We start from the raw sequence: 14,637 nt of genomic DNA on the forward strand, positions 1-14,637 counted from the left end.
AGAAATGAGTGTTAAATTGTGCCACTGGAGTGTCCAAGAACGAGTCATTCCAGCACGAGAGCTGTAGGGCCGATAAGGTGGTCGCTCCACAGGTGCATACAATGAAATTTATTCTTATCTAAGTACCTGGACGCTGTCTGGAAGGCCGTTTTTGCAGTCGTGTGTGTCATATTAAAATCGCAGTGCTTAGTGCCTCCCTGGCGAGTTTCTTGATGCAATATTAGTATAGAGCCTTCCAGCCTCCAGTACCAAAACTGAGGGCTATACAGTACAGAGTCAGGCTCTAGTATCAACAATGAGAGCTTTTCATTACAACACCAGGTTCAAGTTCCAACACTGTAAGCTTTCCAGCGCAAATATAGGCTACGGATATAACACTTAGAACTTTCCAGTACAGCTTCAGGATTTAGTACCAACACTAAGAGCTTTCCAGCACAGAGCCAGGATCCAGTACCATCACATATATAAAGCGTTCCAGAACAGAGCCCGGCTGACCACCACCACATCCTACAGTGGTCCAAGGGAGATATTTGCAGACACGAACTGATGGCTACCCTTCAGTTCGCCGCTCTGCCAGTCTTGTGCTCCTTTGGCCTATTAGACGATCCAGGAAAACACTCCTTTTTCTTTCCTGCTCCTGATGATGTCAAGACTTCCATCTTTTCCAGGAATGTAGGGACAAAGTATACTCCTTGATAATGAAAGATTCCTCACCATATTTCTTGCTAGCTCTCTTGATGATGATGATGATGATGGCGTTACTCGTGTTTGAGCTGACTGGAAGTTCGGGAATCTTTGGATGTGTTCAATAAATCAACTTCCTCCCGAAAGTCTGGGTCGACCTCCACACTCTCCAGCCTCGTTCTGGAAGACGCAAGATTGTTCCCTCTTGCTGCAATCTGCCTTTAGCTTACTTCCCTCCTCTCTGGAGTCTCCTTTTTTCCGCAAATGTTCTTCATACTTTTACCGCCATTTAAGAGATTACACTTGCTCTTTGAGACTTTAAAACTGGTATTTCCGCCTAGAAATTCAAACCTCTTAAGCAGTACTTAAAGTCATTTAAGTTTTTTCTCGATTTTAAGGGGAATCTAATGTCTATTTGAAGCATAACGCATTTACTTCTCTGTAGACTTTGTCTCAATTTTGAGTTGTAATTGTCTGTTTCACAAGCTGCTGACTGTTGCTTAAACGTCTGTGTCCCAGTAATTCGTGGAGACTGTTGGTCTTAACTCTGCCCCGGGCGACAGATAGAACCTTGAACTTGTCTCTGGCGATGCGACGCGTTAATTGATGGCACAGAGTTAGCAGGGACGAGGGTGGGTAGATGGATGAGTAACGGTGGGTCTGAAGTGGGTTGGTAGGTGAGTAAGTGTGGTCCTGAAGTGGGTTGGTAGGTGAGTAAGTGTGGTCCTGAAGTGGGTTGGTAGGTGAAGTAAGTGTGGTCCTGAAGTGGGTTGGTAGGTGTGTAAGGTTGGGTCAGAAGCGGGTCGGTTCCATGATATTCCTATGTTCTTGTGTTCCCAATTCAATTTGTGTTCCCGTTCACTTGTGTTTTCGTTCGCTCGTGTAATTGTTCTCTGGTGTGTTCTTCCCTCGCCACACTGTAACTAACTCCCCCCAAAAAGGTAGAGAAGATACACAAACTTTCCCACTAAAGTTACGAAATAGCCGTTTCCTGCGTCTGGCTGAGCGTCGGAGTTATTCTTTTTGAGAACGAACAGAAGCAATTCTAACTTCCATCTATAACACAGCAACATTTGCCAGTACGAGTGGATACAAAGCAACTTCTCCAGCAGGGAAAACTATAAATGGAAAATGTTCCCGTGAGGAGACACAGGCTTGAAGGGCCTTTTGCCCTTGTGTGGCACCGACGTGGACTATGATGTATCGTTTCGTACTAAAAGAGGCCAGTATTCTCCCCCTGGTCTTCTGTAGAACTTTTTCTGTGGCATTGTTGGTCGACAATGCCTGGAAGTTGATGACGGCTCCAAAGGGAAAAGTTAGATGCTATGGAGGGCTTGATGAGGGGGAAGGGGGGGGGGGGGGGAAAGAGTCTTGATGAGGGGGAGGAGGGGAAAAAAAAAGACTAGTCTATTGGGGAAGTTCCTTGGGAAAGCGTGAAGTTCCCGACCCCAGCTGGAAATTGATGACGGTTCCGACTTACATCCCATGGAGGACCAGATGGTCAAAAAAAAAAAAAAAAGAAAATCATCAATTGTGCAAGTTTCGTGCGAGAACGTCAGTTTCTCAGAGAGTTCTCGTTTTGTGTTGGTATCCCACTGGGCGAGTTGCTGGGACCAACTTAAGCCACCTCTCAAAGGCTACAGTGCAGACGTCAGCGTCAGAAGAATTTGTCTAAGACGTCAAGGTCAGTCTGAGGATTCGAGGTCAAAACGAAGTGTCAGAAAGGAATCGATGCGTCAGGGGTCAAATTAATGTTAAGGGTCGATTGACGTCAAGGTTAGATTGATATACCAATGTCAAATCAATATTTTTGTGTTAAATTAGAATGTCATCGTCAAAAGAATTCGCCAAAGTTGTTTAAAGTAATGGTCATATAAATTCCAAGGTCAAATTGATATCAGGGTCAAACTGATACATAAAGGTCCAGTGATATGTCAAGGTCAAATTAATATGCTGAATTAATATGCTGTGGCCATATCAAACTTCTGTAATTACCGTAATTTCTCGACAAGATCAATTGCACCTGAGACAAGCACGAGCAATTCTCATGGTCGTTAGCGAAGATCAGATGATTAAGATGTGAAGTTTTGTTAATCACCTTCGCCATTCTCGCGGGAAAAGTCGTAGGAGGAAGAAAATAAAGGAAACCCCACAGAATTACCCTTTTTTTGTTATATGTAGGAATTGCGTGTCCTTTAGTCGTATTTGTCTGTCCTGCATACACCGAATCAAAGTTTTGATAAGGTATTGATTATCTATTTCCAAGCTTCGAAATGCTTCTTGCTGTTGTCGAAGAAAAAACAAGAATTTTGTCTGTTTTTTATTTGCATGGGTGATGGAGTCGAGAGCACTCTGGTAATGGGAGACACATCACGGTCTCTTGCTCACTCGCCAGCCAGCCATATAGTCAGCCAGTTGAGCCACACTGTGGGGACCAAGACGAGATCTCGTGTTACGCTCAGCTAGAAGATACGTCACTTGTGACGGAAAGTGGGGGAAAATATAGCGAGGGTGAGGAAATGAGGGAGAAAGAGGTGCAGTGAGTAGGAGAGATGGGACGAGTTATGCTATACTATAAATGATATCATAGGAAGTTTAGTGGCTGTCAAGGTCCCCTCCTATCTCCTAGGTTACTTCTATATCTACCTCACATACACACGATGAGGAGGGAGGGAGGTTATGAGGGATAGGATAAACAAAACGTTCAGTTTACATCAAGGAACAACACTGATGATGTAACATAGTTCCTCAAGGCTGAGGGTCTTGATCTGTCAAACTTATAAGTGGATAAGGAAGACCATCCTATTGGCGAGCACTTAAACCAGCTCGTTTGATAACTAGAGTCGTCCATGGGGCTGCAAAAGGTCTATTGGTGTCGTTCCATATCATGCCGCTGTAGGTGGGGATGTAGCAGAACTACAAGTGTGTCACAGAAGCCGAGGGAGGAAAGAGACCACAGTCCCTCCCTATAGATAGTTCATGGGGTATACAGAATCGGCAAGAACAGGGTTCGTATTAGAAGTGGGTCACATAGAGGTTTAAAGTTGGGAAAGTAAGGAAGGGAAAGGGGGGGGGGGGGTTATATCTGGGTCACTGGCGCAGGGAGGAGGTCGAGGAAGGGTTGGTGAGGGACGAGAGAGGGACATATGCAACACACGGCGTGGGAAGTGAACGTTCATAGGGGGATCGGAGTTCTAGGAAGAACTTTATGAGAAAACTTTTATTTCACTATTTTGTGACGGGGGAAAAAGAGCTCAGACGTCGGAGATGATGTCCTCTGGTGATTAGAAAAAAAAAATCTAACAGAAGTGAATTTTGGTGTGACGATTTGCTGAAGAAAAATAAAACTGCATGGACTTGGTCTTAGTTTATGAGTTATGTTCATCATCATCCCCAAGACACGTTTCCATGAAGGAGTCCTGGTGTTACTACCCCACAGGATCTCTTTCCAGTGGCTCCTGCAGCCCAAATCTCCACTGCTTCCAGTCGTAGTAAAACGTGGATTCCTCTGTAGTGGGAAGTTCTTTGACGAGGTTGTCTGTACTCCCAGTAACCTCGAACATGTGGAGTCCGGTAACACCAGCAGACGTTAACTTCAGGAAATGAATAACTGCAAGTCTTTTATAGCTGGAAAGTGAAGTGACGTAAGCATGGTCCTGGAATATATACAGATGATTAAAGTTAACGACCATCTCACCACACAGCCCAAGTGAGTCGACATGATATTCGTGTTTGGAAGAAGAAAAGATTTTTGGTTGAGAGAGGAGCTCATTCTCGTCATAAAACCCGAACAACATCGGTCATTCCACAGTGACCGAAGGAGAGTTTCGACCTTACTGTAAGTAGGACACGGACTGGGTCCATTTAGTGTCCTACTTGCATTACAGTCGAAAGTCTTACACGTGAACACTCACGTTGGTTCCTCATTCGAGGCATAGATCTATCATCTACCGGAGTCATACTCTAATTACCCCAAATGTTATTAGCAGTTCAGTTATAATCACCTTTATCATCCTTATCAGCATTATCATATAACCATCCTTATCAGTGATCTTAATGATTGTATTGCCACCCTCTCTGCTCAGCCTCAGGTCCCGTCCTGCTTCGCCTGGCAGGAACACTGGGTAGGGCTGATGCAGTACACCGGTTGCCATGGTGATATCCCACGCCGCCGATGTGGTTTACACCCGGCTGGCGCATCTTGGTTAGGTCTCGTTTTCTGTCGCGAGGGAATACTTAGGCACGGTGTCTACTCCCAAGTCCCTCTCACACACCGTTACCTGAAGCTAGATAGTACTCTTAATGAGGTCTTCTGGGGTTTCGTGCAGTCTTTAAGTCTACGTTGCCAAATATCAAAGTCGATCCTTCTAACATTTTGAGAACGAGAGACAAAATCGCATCAAAAAAGAAAATAAGAAAATATCTGCCGAGCTGTGAATATTTTCATTTATTCAGTTAATAAACCAAATTTATACACACCAGGATAAATGGGTAAGACCATCATTAAGACAAACAGGCGCCCGTGGATAGTTAACACAGCCGTGCTGAAGCAGACGACCCGAACCCGACACAATGATAATGAAGCAATTTAGATTTAAGTGAGTCTCATTCGTCCACATTGAAATACTGACCACACGATCTCGCGGGCATATTCCGTGGCCACGTTTATCCACAGACGTCTCTGTTACCGAGGCAATACGCACCATCAGTGGGAAAGCAGAAAGATACGTGGATAGATAGTCAAAGACTACATTAAGTGATCTGTTTCTTGTTATGGTTCAGTCGAAGATTCGATCCTCAGCTCCGAATCTTATATTTCGAAACCTCACTTGTTACTCAGATAACCAGATTCTACATAAGGGGTTTCGATCCTGTTATCCCGTGTCCAGATGGAGACTTGAGGTACGTTGATATCAATCAGGGTCAACAAACTGAATCAGGAATGACATTTCCAAGGGGCTTGTTCCACAATCTTCCCTGACAGAGTGAGATGGGCAGAGGATCTATGACGAATTGTAAAACACTTCCAAACGGGTCAACTGTTTTGCTGTAAGAGCTGAATTTCGAAGCTCCGTGCAATACAGCACTTTTGTCTCGAAGCTTAAAGTAGACAGACCCAGGTAGGTTCAGTCAGACGAAGCTACATGCAGGGACTGAGTGTAGGTCGCTCCCAGTATCTTGTATAGTCTATACATATTCACACAGAGAAACTCGTATGATATTTGCACATTAATGCTGTGCCTTGAGAATAGAGTCGACGCAGTGAGGAGTCGACTTGATCAAGCCTTCGACGTAGTGAGGGGTCGACTTGATCAAGACTTCGACGTAGTGAGGGTCGACTTGATTAAGATTTCGACGTGGTGAGGGTGTCGATTTTGCATGGGTGTCGACGTGGTTTTAGGAGTCTAATTTCTAAGATCTTAACATATGTAGTATGACCATGGTAAAGAAGTTGACTTTATAAAGGACTTGATAGGATACCCAATCGACATGGTACGACTTCGTCTTAGTGAGAAGTCGACATGTGAGGAATTAGCATAAAATAGTGTCAACATTATAAGGAGTTGACGTATTGAGATATATGTAACGTACCTTAAAAAAGGTTTTGATGCCAATGATTTCTGTTCTGGAGTCTTTGGAAAGGCTCTTCCAACCTGGAAGCACAAAGGATTTCACAGTGTGAGATCTGTGACGTTATAGTCTTGGGATGACCAATGATGTCACATGGCCTAATGATTACGTCACCCCTGAATTACACTTAGACCTCTGACGTCATTTTTTTTACTCATGGTTATCACCGATTAATTTGTGTGTTCTCAATTTCCGATTCTGACTAAATGTCTTATTACCGTTGCCTGTACACCAGGGGTGTTCATTAAGAAACTCCATTGCTGTAGTTAATAAGGTAATCAAGGAAGTAATTTTCGTATTCCTGTATCGCCATGTTCATATCTCTTATCTCTATTTCTTCTTTCAACACCCATAATCATTTTCCCATGTAGAAGCATCCGGTCCTATTCTACAATAAGCCTCTTAAATTCTTGCCTTCTATACCTATAATTCATTTATCTATTTCTATTCCTTAGTATTGCCTCTTCAAGGGCTATATCTATCCTATCCTCATCCCGTCCTCAATCATCCTATCCCCTACCCTTCCTATTCACCTTGGTCTGGCCTATCATCTCCATCCGTATGGTAATCTATCCATTGTCTCTCAGAGACAATCTCTCGAGATAAATTGTCGATTAATCTCATTCTCCTAATTACTTAATCCCTTCATAATTTTCGACCCTCATCATTCCTTCATTAACACGCGTAAATAACCCTTGTAATACTTCTACCTTATGGTTCGCATGCCATTAACCTATCCCCCCCTAACCCCAAATAACCAAGTTCATTAACTCTGGTCAATGGGATCCTTCAATTAAGTTTCCTCCATAGCCAACCGGCCATTTGCCAGCCCTATTTCCCCATTACCCTGTCATTATCCCCCATTAAAGACAGATGCGCTGCTAATGGGAAGGGGGAGGGGGCCATACTTAACCTCGTCTTGTCCCGGAAACTCACTGACAATTTTTCTTCAAAGGATTTTCGTGAAAGTCGTCCCTATAACTTCTTGCTCATCCTACGGAAGGAATGGCTATTTACTGCACGCCTCCAGAAACGTCTGACGTCATGCCAATTGGGATCACACACACCAGCCAGGCTGACCCACACACGAATATACACGAAAAGGGGTACTAAGCATCGTCCCATTTCACGAAAACAAGGCCATGATGACAGTGCCACGCCAGGTGAATGATAGGTGTTAGAATCCCTGGTACCGGAGTGCGTTCGTGAGTCATAGTGCGTTGGGCGTGTGTGTGTGTGTGTGTGTGTGTGTGTGTGTGTGTGTGTCCGGGCCTCGCCCACTGGTACCTTCATTCCCCGGACGCTACGGCCACAATAGTTCACAATTAACTTCATCATCTATCTCAGCGTCCAGTGTTCGCTGGCCGTCACCTCCGCCAGCGGTTGTGTGTGTGTCTGTGTGTCTGTGTGTGTGTGTGTGTGTGTGTGTGTGTGTGTGTGTGTGGCTGTTAGTATTCATTAAACACACACACACACACACACACACACACACACACACACACACACACATACACATACACATCAGCAACTCCCTGTACAGCACGACTAAGTAATTCCATGAAACTGGCAGTTATCTCATTAGATGGTAATTGTAGTCATTAAATAATAAGTCTCCTCCCTTCCTCCACTCACTCCCTTCTCGCCAAACCATCATATCGAAGCAAATTAGTCTCCGCTCTGTGATTCTGATGTCTGAATTAGATGTAGATGGGAAGAGACTGGATCATTTCTTCATGAAGAATATCTTACTCGGGAGTCCAATTCTGATGAATGACCATATGTATATAAGTATACATATCATATGTATGTACTGAACCACAATGGTACTTTGGAGATTTGATCCATATAAACCCACAGAAGACACAGACGTCTAGCATTCCTCTTTGTCTCAAGACGTCTTCAGGGCGTCTACGTAGTTGCCCATGATCAAGATTGGGTTATATATATATAGAGAGAGAGAGGGAGGAAGGGGCAAGAAGGAACCCACAGTGTTATGGGGTGATTGACCCCTGCGTTTGACCTTCGATGCGGGGAAGAAAGGTCACCCCCTGTCACCGCCTGACCTCACCAGGTCATTAGGTGTATTCAAAGCTCTGACGTTCAGCGGGTGGTAAAGAAGACACAACTAGGGGTCAACGAGTGCTGGACGAGGTCAATGAAGTAATTTGAGGTCGTAAAGACGTTGGTATGAGTCCAGGTGGGCAAGTGCGTGTCAAAGGACACCGTTAACAAACCACAGAGTGAATGAACAATTACTTCATAAGAGGTTTCAATTTAGGGGTCATCTTAAAGTCAATGAAAGGTCAACACATCATCAAGGGGTCTGGGAAAGGTCATTAGACCTTGATTAAGGGTGTAAAAGCGGGTCGTCAGGCGAGTAAACAAGAAATAAACGAGATGAATGATCTTGAATCCAACACTGACGAGCATCGAGATGGAGGAGTTCTTAGTGATGGACACCGCAGAGTCAGGGCGTTTTTCTCCCTCTCTTTACACTCCATCCTAATACCCGACCTGTGCCTCCATCTAGATTCTCCATCAGTGCTATCTTTTCCATCCCTCTGACCTCGATAGGGAACGATGAACATTTCAGGAGTTGTGACGTACCTTCCTGTACCTTGCTGTACCTGCCAGAGTAGTAGGGGAGGGTACAGATGGCTAATTACCTAAGATGTACCTGCTGGAGAAGGAGGAACAAAACGAGTCAGGAATGAGTGAGGAAAGACTTACAATACGCTCAAGAATATAGTATGATTTCTGTCATTCCGAAAAGATGTGGTATACTCAATGTATATACGTGTGTATATACCTGTATATACGTGAGGTATGATACACGCGGTTTAAGAGCAAGGTATGATTATGTGCCAAGGATGATACGGGAGATGCAAAAGTTGGAATATATACGAAGAGAAATCCTTCAAATGATATAAAGTCTTTTGAAATTATCGTTTGTGTGAATAGTTGAACTTTCGCAATAAACCGCTGTTTCCTAAATGTATTAGTTTATATATATATATATATATATATATATATATATATATATATATATATATATATATATATATATATATATATATATATATATATATATATATATATATATCCTTTTGTCTATTGATGGAACGTATACTATTTTCCTATGTTTACGTAGTCGGAACCTTTCCATTATTTAAATATTCTGTTCTTAAAGTTAGAAAAAATAAGTGCACGAAAAACGCCTGAAAAACAGCCCTGTCCCCTTGGCTGTCTATCTATCTATTTCTCTCTATCTATCTACCTAACATACACACTGTGTAATACCCTATCATTTTTTTTTTCTTTTCATTTTCACTCCCGCAGAAATAAATAGACTTTGCCACGGTGTGTACTGCATGACTGCCCATTAAATCAAATCAATGGAAAGTTTAATTAATTTTTTGTGTCGAGTATCGAGCGATTTTCTTTTTTGGGGGGTTAAACTTTCACATTACAAGTATATTTCACCTGAACTGTGCTAGAATGAGCATATTCTCAGAAATGGACGGTAGTTTCGCTTAAAAAAGTGATGTATTTCAGTGTAAAACAGGATAAAACACATAACGAAAACAAAGGACTTTACCTAACCCTTCCATTGTTCAAGAGATGTTACTCTTGTTTTTTTAATCGTTTTAGGTTAAAACAATTTTACATTACAATGCAAAGGCAAAGCCTTCCACAACCAGGGATCTGTTGAATCAGCCTGGACGGTATGGGGTTTTTCCCATCGTTTCCAGTGAAGGGAAGGAGGCATGTAACACAGGGGGGATCAGGGGACTGAAAAGCCGGCTAGTGTGGATGGTCATCGTGTTATCCGGTCGTTTCTGATGATCAACAGACGTGACACTACATGAAATCCCTAGTGCAGGGAATGTGGAATCGAGGTCGCTGAAACCACATCTAAGTTTGGTCTTGTTTTGCTTTGTACTGGGAGACATGTTCATCGAGGGTTCTGGGAGTTCTGTGACAACGTTTTAGGACTTTGGATCATGAAGCACCCACAGGTATTTCAGTATGTATTATGCTGACTACCTTTCTTTAAAGATTTAGCTGAGGTCGTAGTGATGGAGTGACCTAAGGGTTCGAACCGGCGCTCAAGAATCCGCGGAATCCCTTTGTGAACTGTAAAAGTTTGCCTTCCATTTATTCACTTCTCTCTCTCTTTATCATTCTCCCTTTTGTGTCTTGGTCCGTATTCACCTCATTATTCAACCCTCACTTGCACCTTTACCCAGTAATGTATTTCTCCTATTCCGTATTTCTGTTATTATCATTTCCAGTTTCATGGAAAGATATTATTCTCATTCGTGTGTGTGTGTGTGTGTGTGTGTGTGTGTGTGTGTGTGTGTGTATGTTGTATATTTTAATCGAATTTTCAAAAATCAAACAATTTGTGAAGTTGACGGACATGAACATTCTCATTACGTGATTAATTATATATATATATATATATATATATATATATATATATATATATATATATATATATATATATATATATATATATATATATATATATACATATATTCCTCCTCTTGTGTCACTTTCCCCAGTTCCCCCAGTTCACTATACCCGCCTAGATCACCATTTCTATTCACTCATAACTTACGCTTCCCCTCCCTCCTCTTCCTACACTATTTCCTGATTTCCCTTCGTTATCTTGTACATGAGTAGTCTTCGGTACCGTGTGTATTTCTGTATTTCTTTTTATTTTCGATGATCGCATTTGTCCCTCCACGTTCTTTTTAATTCCTCTATGATCTTATCATCTGTCTTTCAATTCTTTATTTCTTACTTTATGATCACATTGGTTTTCTTATTTGTCATGATGGAATGGGATAGAATGGTTCTTGTTTTTTTGAATCGGCGTGATTTGAACAAAGAATATTATTGTTTGTTTATTTGTTCGTATAGCTTCATTCCGTTCGATAGCTTTTCTACGTAACAAAAAATTCATCTCTCTCTCTCTCTCTCTCTCTCTCTCTCTCTCTCTCTCTCTCTCTCTCTCTCTCTCTCTCTCTCTCTCTCTCTCTCTCTCTCTCCCTCTCTCCATTTTCATTTCTCCTCCCTCATCTGCTCCCTTTTACTCTTTGTCTCCCTCGTCTCCCTATCATCTTTGTTTGGAGGAGAGATGACGGGAAGTGTGAATTCCTTCAGTGTCATAAAAAGTTTTTTTTTCTAAAAAAAAAAAAAAAGGGGGGGGGGGTCTTGCATTGCTCCTTTTTGGGTGCCAGGGTTCGAAACTCATGACGGAGTCGGGACTCAGGTGCCACGCCCTGCTGGTGGCACAACCCTGAGCTGTGCCTGTGGCCGGCCACCGTCAAGAGAGAAAGAAAAAGAGAGAAAGAGAGAAAGAGAGACAGTGACAGGCATTGAGAGAGAGAGAGAGAGAGAGAGAGAGAGAGAGAGAGAGAGAGAGAGAGAGAGAGAGAGAGAGAGAGACGTGTTGTGAGTGAGTCTTTTCTCTCTTAACATCACAGCAGAAAGGGAAGCTGTCCAGATGTATAATAACGACAATATTATCTGATGTAGAACTCTTGTTCTATGACGTGTGAGCCATTTTAACTATATCATTTATGAGGACAAAAAAGCTGCCATTTTTTTCGATTGTTCGTCGATATATGATGAGGTGGAACGAGTGAGAGAATTTTGAATTAGTTGGATGATAAGATATATGGTTATTATATATTTTGTACTGAATCATCAGATTATATATATATATATATATATATATATATATATATATATATATATATATATATATATATATATATTATATATAATAATATATATAATATATATATATATATATATATATATATATATATATATATATATATATATATATATATATATATATATATATATATATATATATGTGTGTGTATACATATTGAATACAGCACTTCGCCTTGGTTCAATGTGGACGGTGATTTCATATCACGGATCAGAACTAGACAATTTCTCTCATTTTACATATTAAAAAGATACCATCATCACACTGGGAGGAAATTAATTACAAAAATCCCAATATTTCCATCCAACATATCTTTTTTTTTCTCTCTCTCTCTCTCGTATTTTCGCTGCTACGTGAAAAGTGAGATCGAGTCTAAAACTGATAAAACATTATCAACGAGGCATCAACAATATCAGAAGGCAATAGATATACCTTTTGGAATAAAAGGTCAGCAAGGGTAGTTGGCGAGAGGAATATGGCTGTGTAATATCATCCACGAGGAGGAATATGGCTGTGTAATATCATCCACGAGTAAAAAGAAAAAAGGAAAATCAACCTCCCTTTTAGAATAAGATCTTGCTTCCTTCCGACAAAGTGGGAACAGCCAAGACAATGTTGGAACCTTGGGACAATCCGTACGAGTATGTAAATGACACTACAAGCCAGGCGTCGCGTTGGATAAGCTTGTGTGTTCTTTGTTACACCAGACTCGTGTTAAATGACCCCCGTTCCTTCTCCTCTCATTCTCAAACAACGCTCAGCCTTCGACGAAGAGGGAAAGATAAAAAGAATGCTTATAATTCTGGCCTGTAATCACGGAGATTCTTGAGCTGCAGAATGAAGAAAAAAAAGAAAAGATATAAGTCGTACACACGTGTGAGACCCACCGCTCCTTGAAGCAAAACTTGTGGAGCCCCAGTTTGCATGCAGCTTCGCGTGATGGTCGCTTCCCAGGTCAATTGTCATAGTCAAGCCACGCTCCGCATACCTAATTCAAAGGGTAATCCTCTTTGACCTCCCAGTTCTCCTCCACTTTAGCCTCTCAGTTCTCCCCCACTTTGGCCTCCCAGTTCTCCTCCACTTTGGCCTCCCAATTCTCCTCCACTTTGGCCTCCCAGTTCTCCTCCACTTTGGCCTCCTAGTTCTCCTCCACTTTGGCCTCCCAGTTCTCCATTTTGGCCTCCAAGTTCTCCTCCACTTTGGCCTCCAGTTCTCCTTCACTTTATCCTCCACTTTTCTTCCACTCTGGCCTCCACTTTTCTTCCACTTTATTAAACCTGAGAACATTTGGATTCTGTAGGTATCAGCTGACAGACTTAATGTACCGATGTATTTTTTTTTTGTAGTAATCTAAGAGGAGACTGTCCTGCCTCATTAACTCTACTAATTACACGTCTAATTACACACTAATTCATGGTATTAAGTCTATTAGATCTATTGATTATTCCCCTGTAAACTAATAATTTCGGTGCTTAATGATGTAAGGAATATTCTTGTGGTATTTCTAGTCTCACGATTTTCGATGAGTTTTTGAGGTAATGTAATATCACTTGATACTTTTAGTACTTACGTGGTAATCATTCCTACAATAGATGGTCGGGTAATCATTCCTACAATAGATGGTTAGGTCATCATTCCTACTATAGATGGTGTCGTAACTGGCTCACCCTCGAAACTGGTGTCGTAACTGGCTCACCCTCGAAATTCCTGTCGTAACTGGCTCACCCTCGAAATTGGCGTACTAACAGGCTCACCCTCGAAATGTGTGTCTTAATTGGTTCACCCTTGAAATAGGTATCGAAGTACTTCACCCTCGTAAAGTGGTGCTTAAATGAGCTCACCCTGGATTCCAACCATCTGCGCGTCACGGGTCATATTCCTCTCTGTGTTAGTGATTTAAACTCACTGGCAACCTGGTCTACGAAACGCACCGTTAAGACAAGATAGCCATCGTTCGAATCCCGGCTTCAGAGGGTCTTACGAAGTTGCAACACCGTGACCCAATAGAGAGAATTATGCTCGCGTTAAGGTTATTCTTCTTCTTCTTCTTTTTAGTTCCTTTCTTCTTCCCACACAGAGAAGGATTATAGACTCAGCTCTGGAAGCCATTGGCGCCCAAGTTTCAGTTGGTCTACCAGGCGCAACAAAGGGAATTACTGGAGCAGTGAGCTGGGTGAATGATGAATAGTCTCGGTAGAGCTAACTCTCTCTCTCTCTCTCTCTCTCTCTCTCTCTCTCTCTCTCTCTCTCTCTCTCTCTCTCTCTCTCTCTCTCTCTCTCTCTCTGACATTCATTCTCCTTGCTCTGGCCAAGGGTCGGGAATTCCATTTAAGAAGACTTTGATACGATCTTGGAGGCCGGGAAAACAAAATCAACCGACGGGGAAGGTCAAACACGAACGTATCAACATTTTGGTGGTGTTAAAAATCATAGTTGGGAAGGTGAACTGTATTTTTCCAAGGGCGCTTTCCTCAAAATACTATAAAGCAAAAGAAATCATATTTGGGAGAAAAAGAAGTTTAGTTTCGAAATTAGTTTTGTTGGGGGATCTGTTCAGCTGGAAAATATCT

At 42.1% G+C, this 14,637-nt stretch overlaps 1 protein-coding gene across 1 annotated transcript in view; it reads right to left on the bottom strand.

Annotated features, from left to right (window-relative positions):
- Positions 1-1,137: 1,137 nt before the first annotated feature.
- LOC139747658 (glutamate receptor ionotropic, NMDA 3A-like) overlaps positions 1,138-14,637 on the bottom strand; it is a 172,017-nt gene continuing 158,517 nt past the window's right edge. Inside the window, exons 9-12 of the mRNA XM_071660223.1 lie at positions 6,277-6,338; positions 5,514-5,615; positions 1,662-1,740; positions 1,138-1,377 (exon numbers count right to left, since the gene is read on the bottom strand). Coding sequence (XP_071516324.1) covers positions 1,138-1,377; positions 1,662-1,740; positions 5,514-5,615; positions 6,277-6,338 — 483 coding nt within the window. The remainder of the gene's footprint in view (positions 1,378-1,661; positions 1,741-5,513; positions 5,616-6,276; positions 6,339-14,637) is intronic.

Source organism: Panulirus ornatus, chromosome 69 (genome assembly GCF_036320965.1).
Source record: "Panulirus ornatus isolate Po-2019 chromosome 69, ASM3632096v1, whole genome shotgun sequence".
NCBI lineage: Eukaryota > Metazoa > Arthropoda > Malacostraca > Decapoda > Palinuridae > Panulirus > Panulirus ornatus.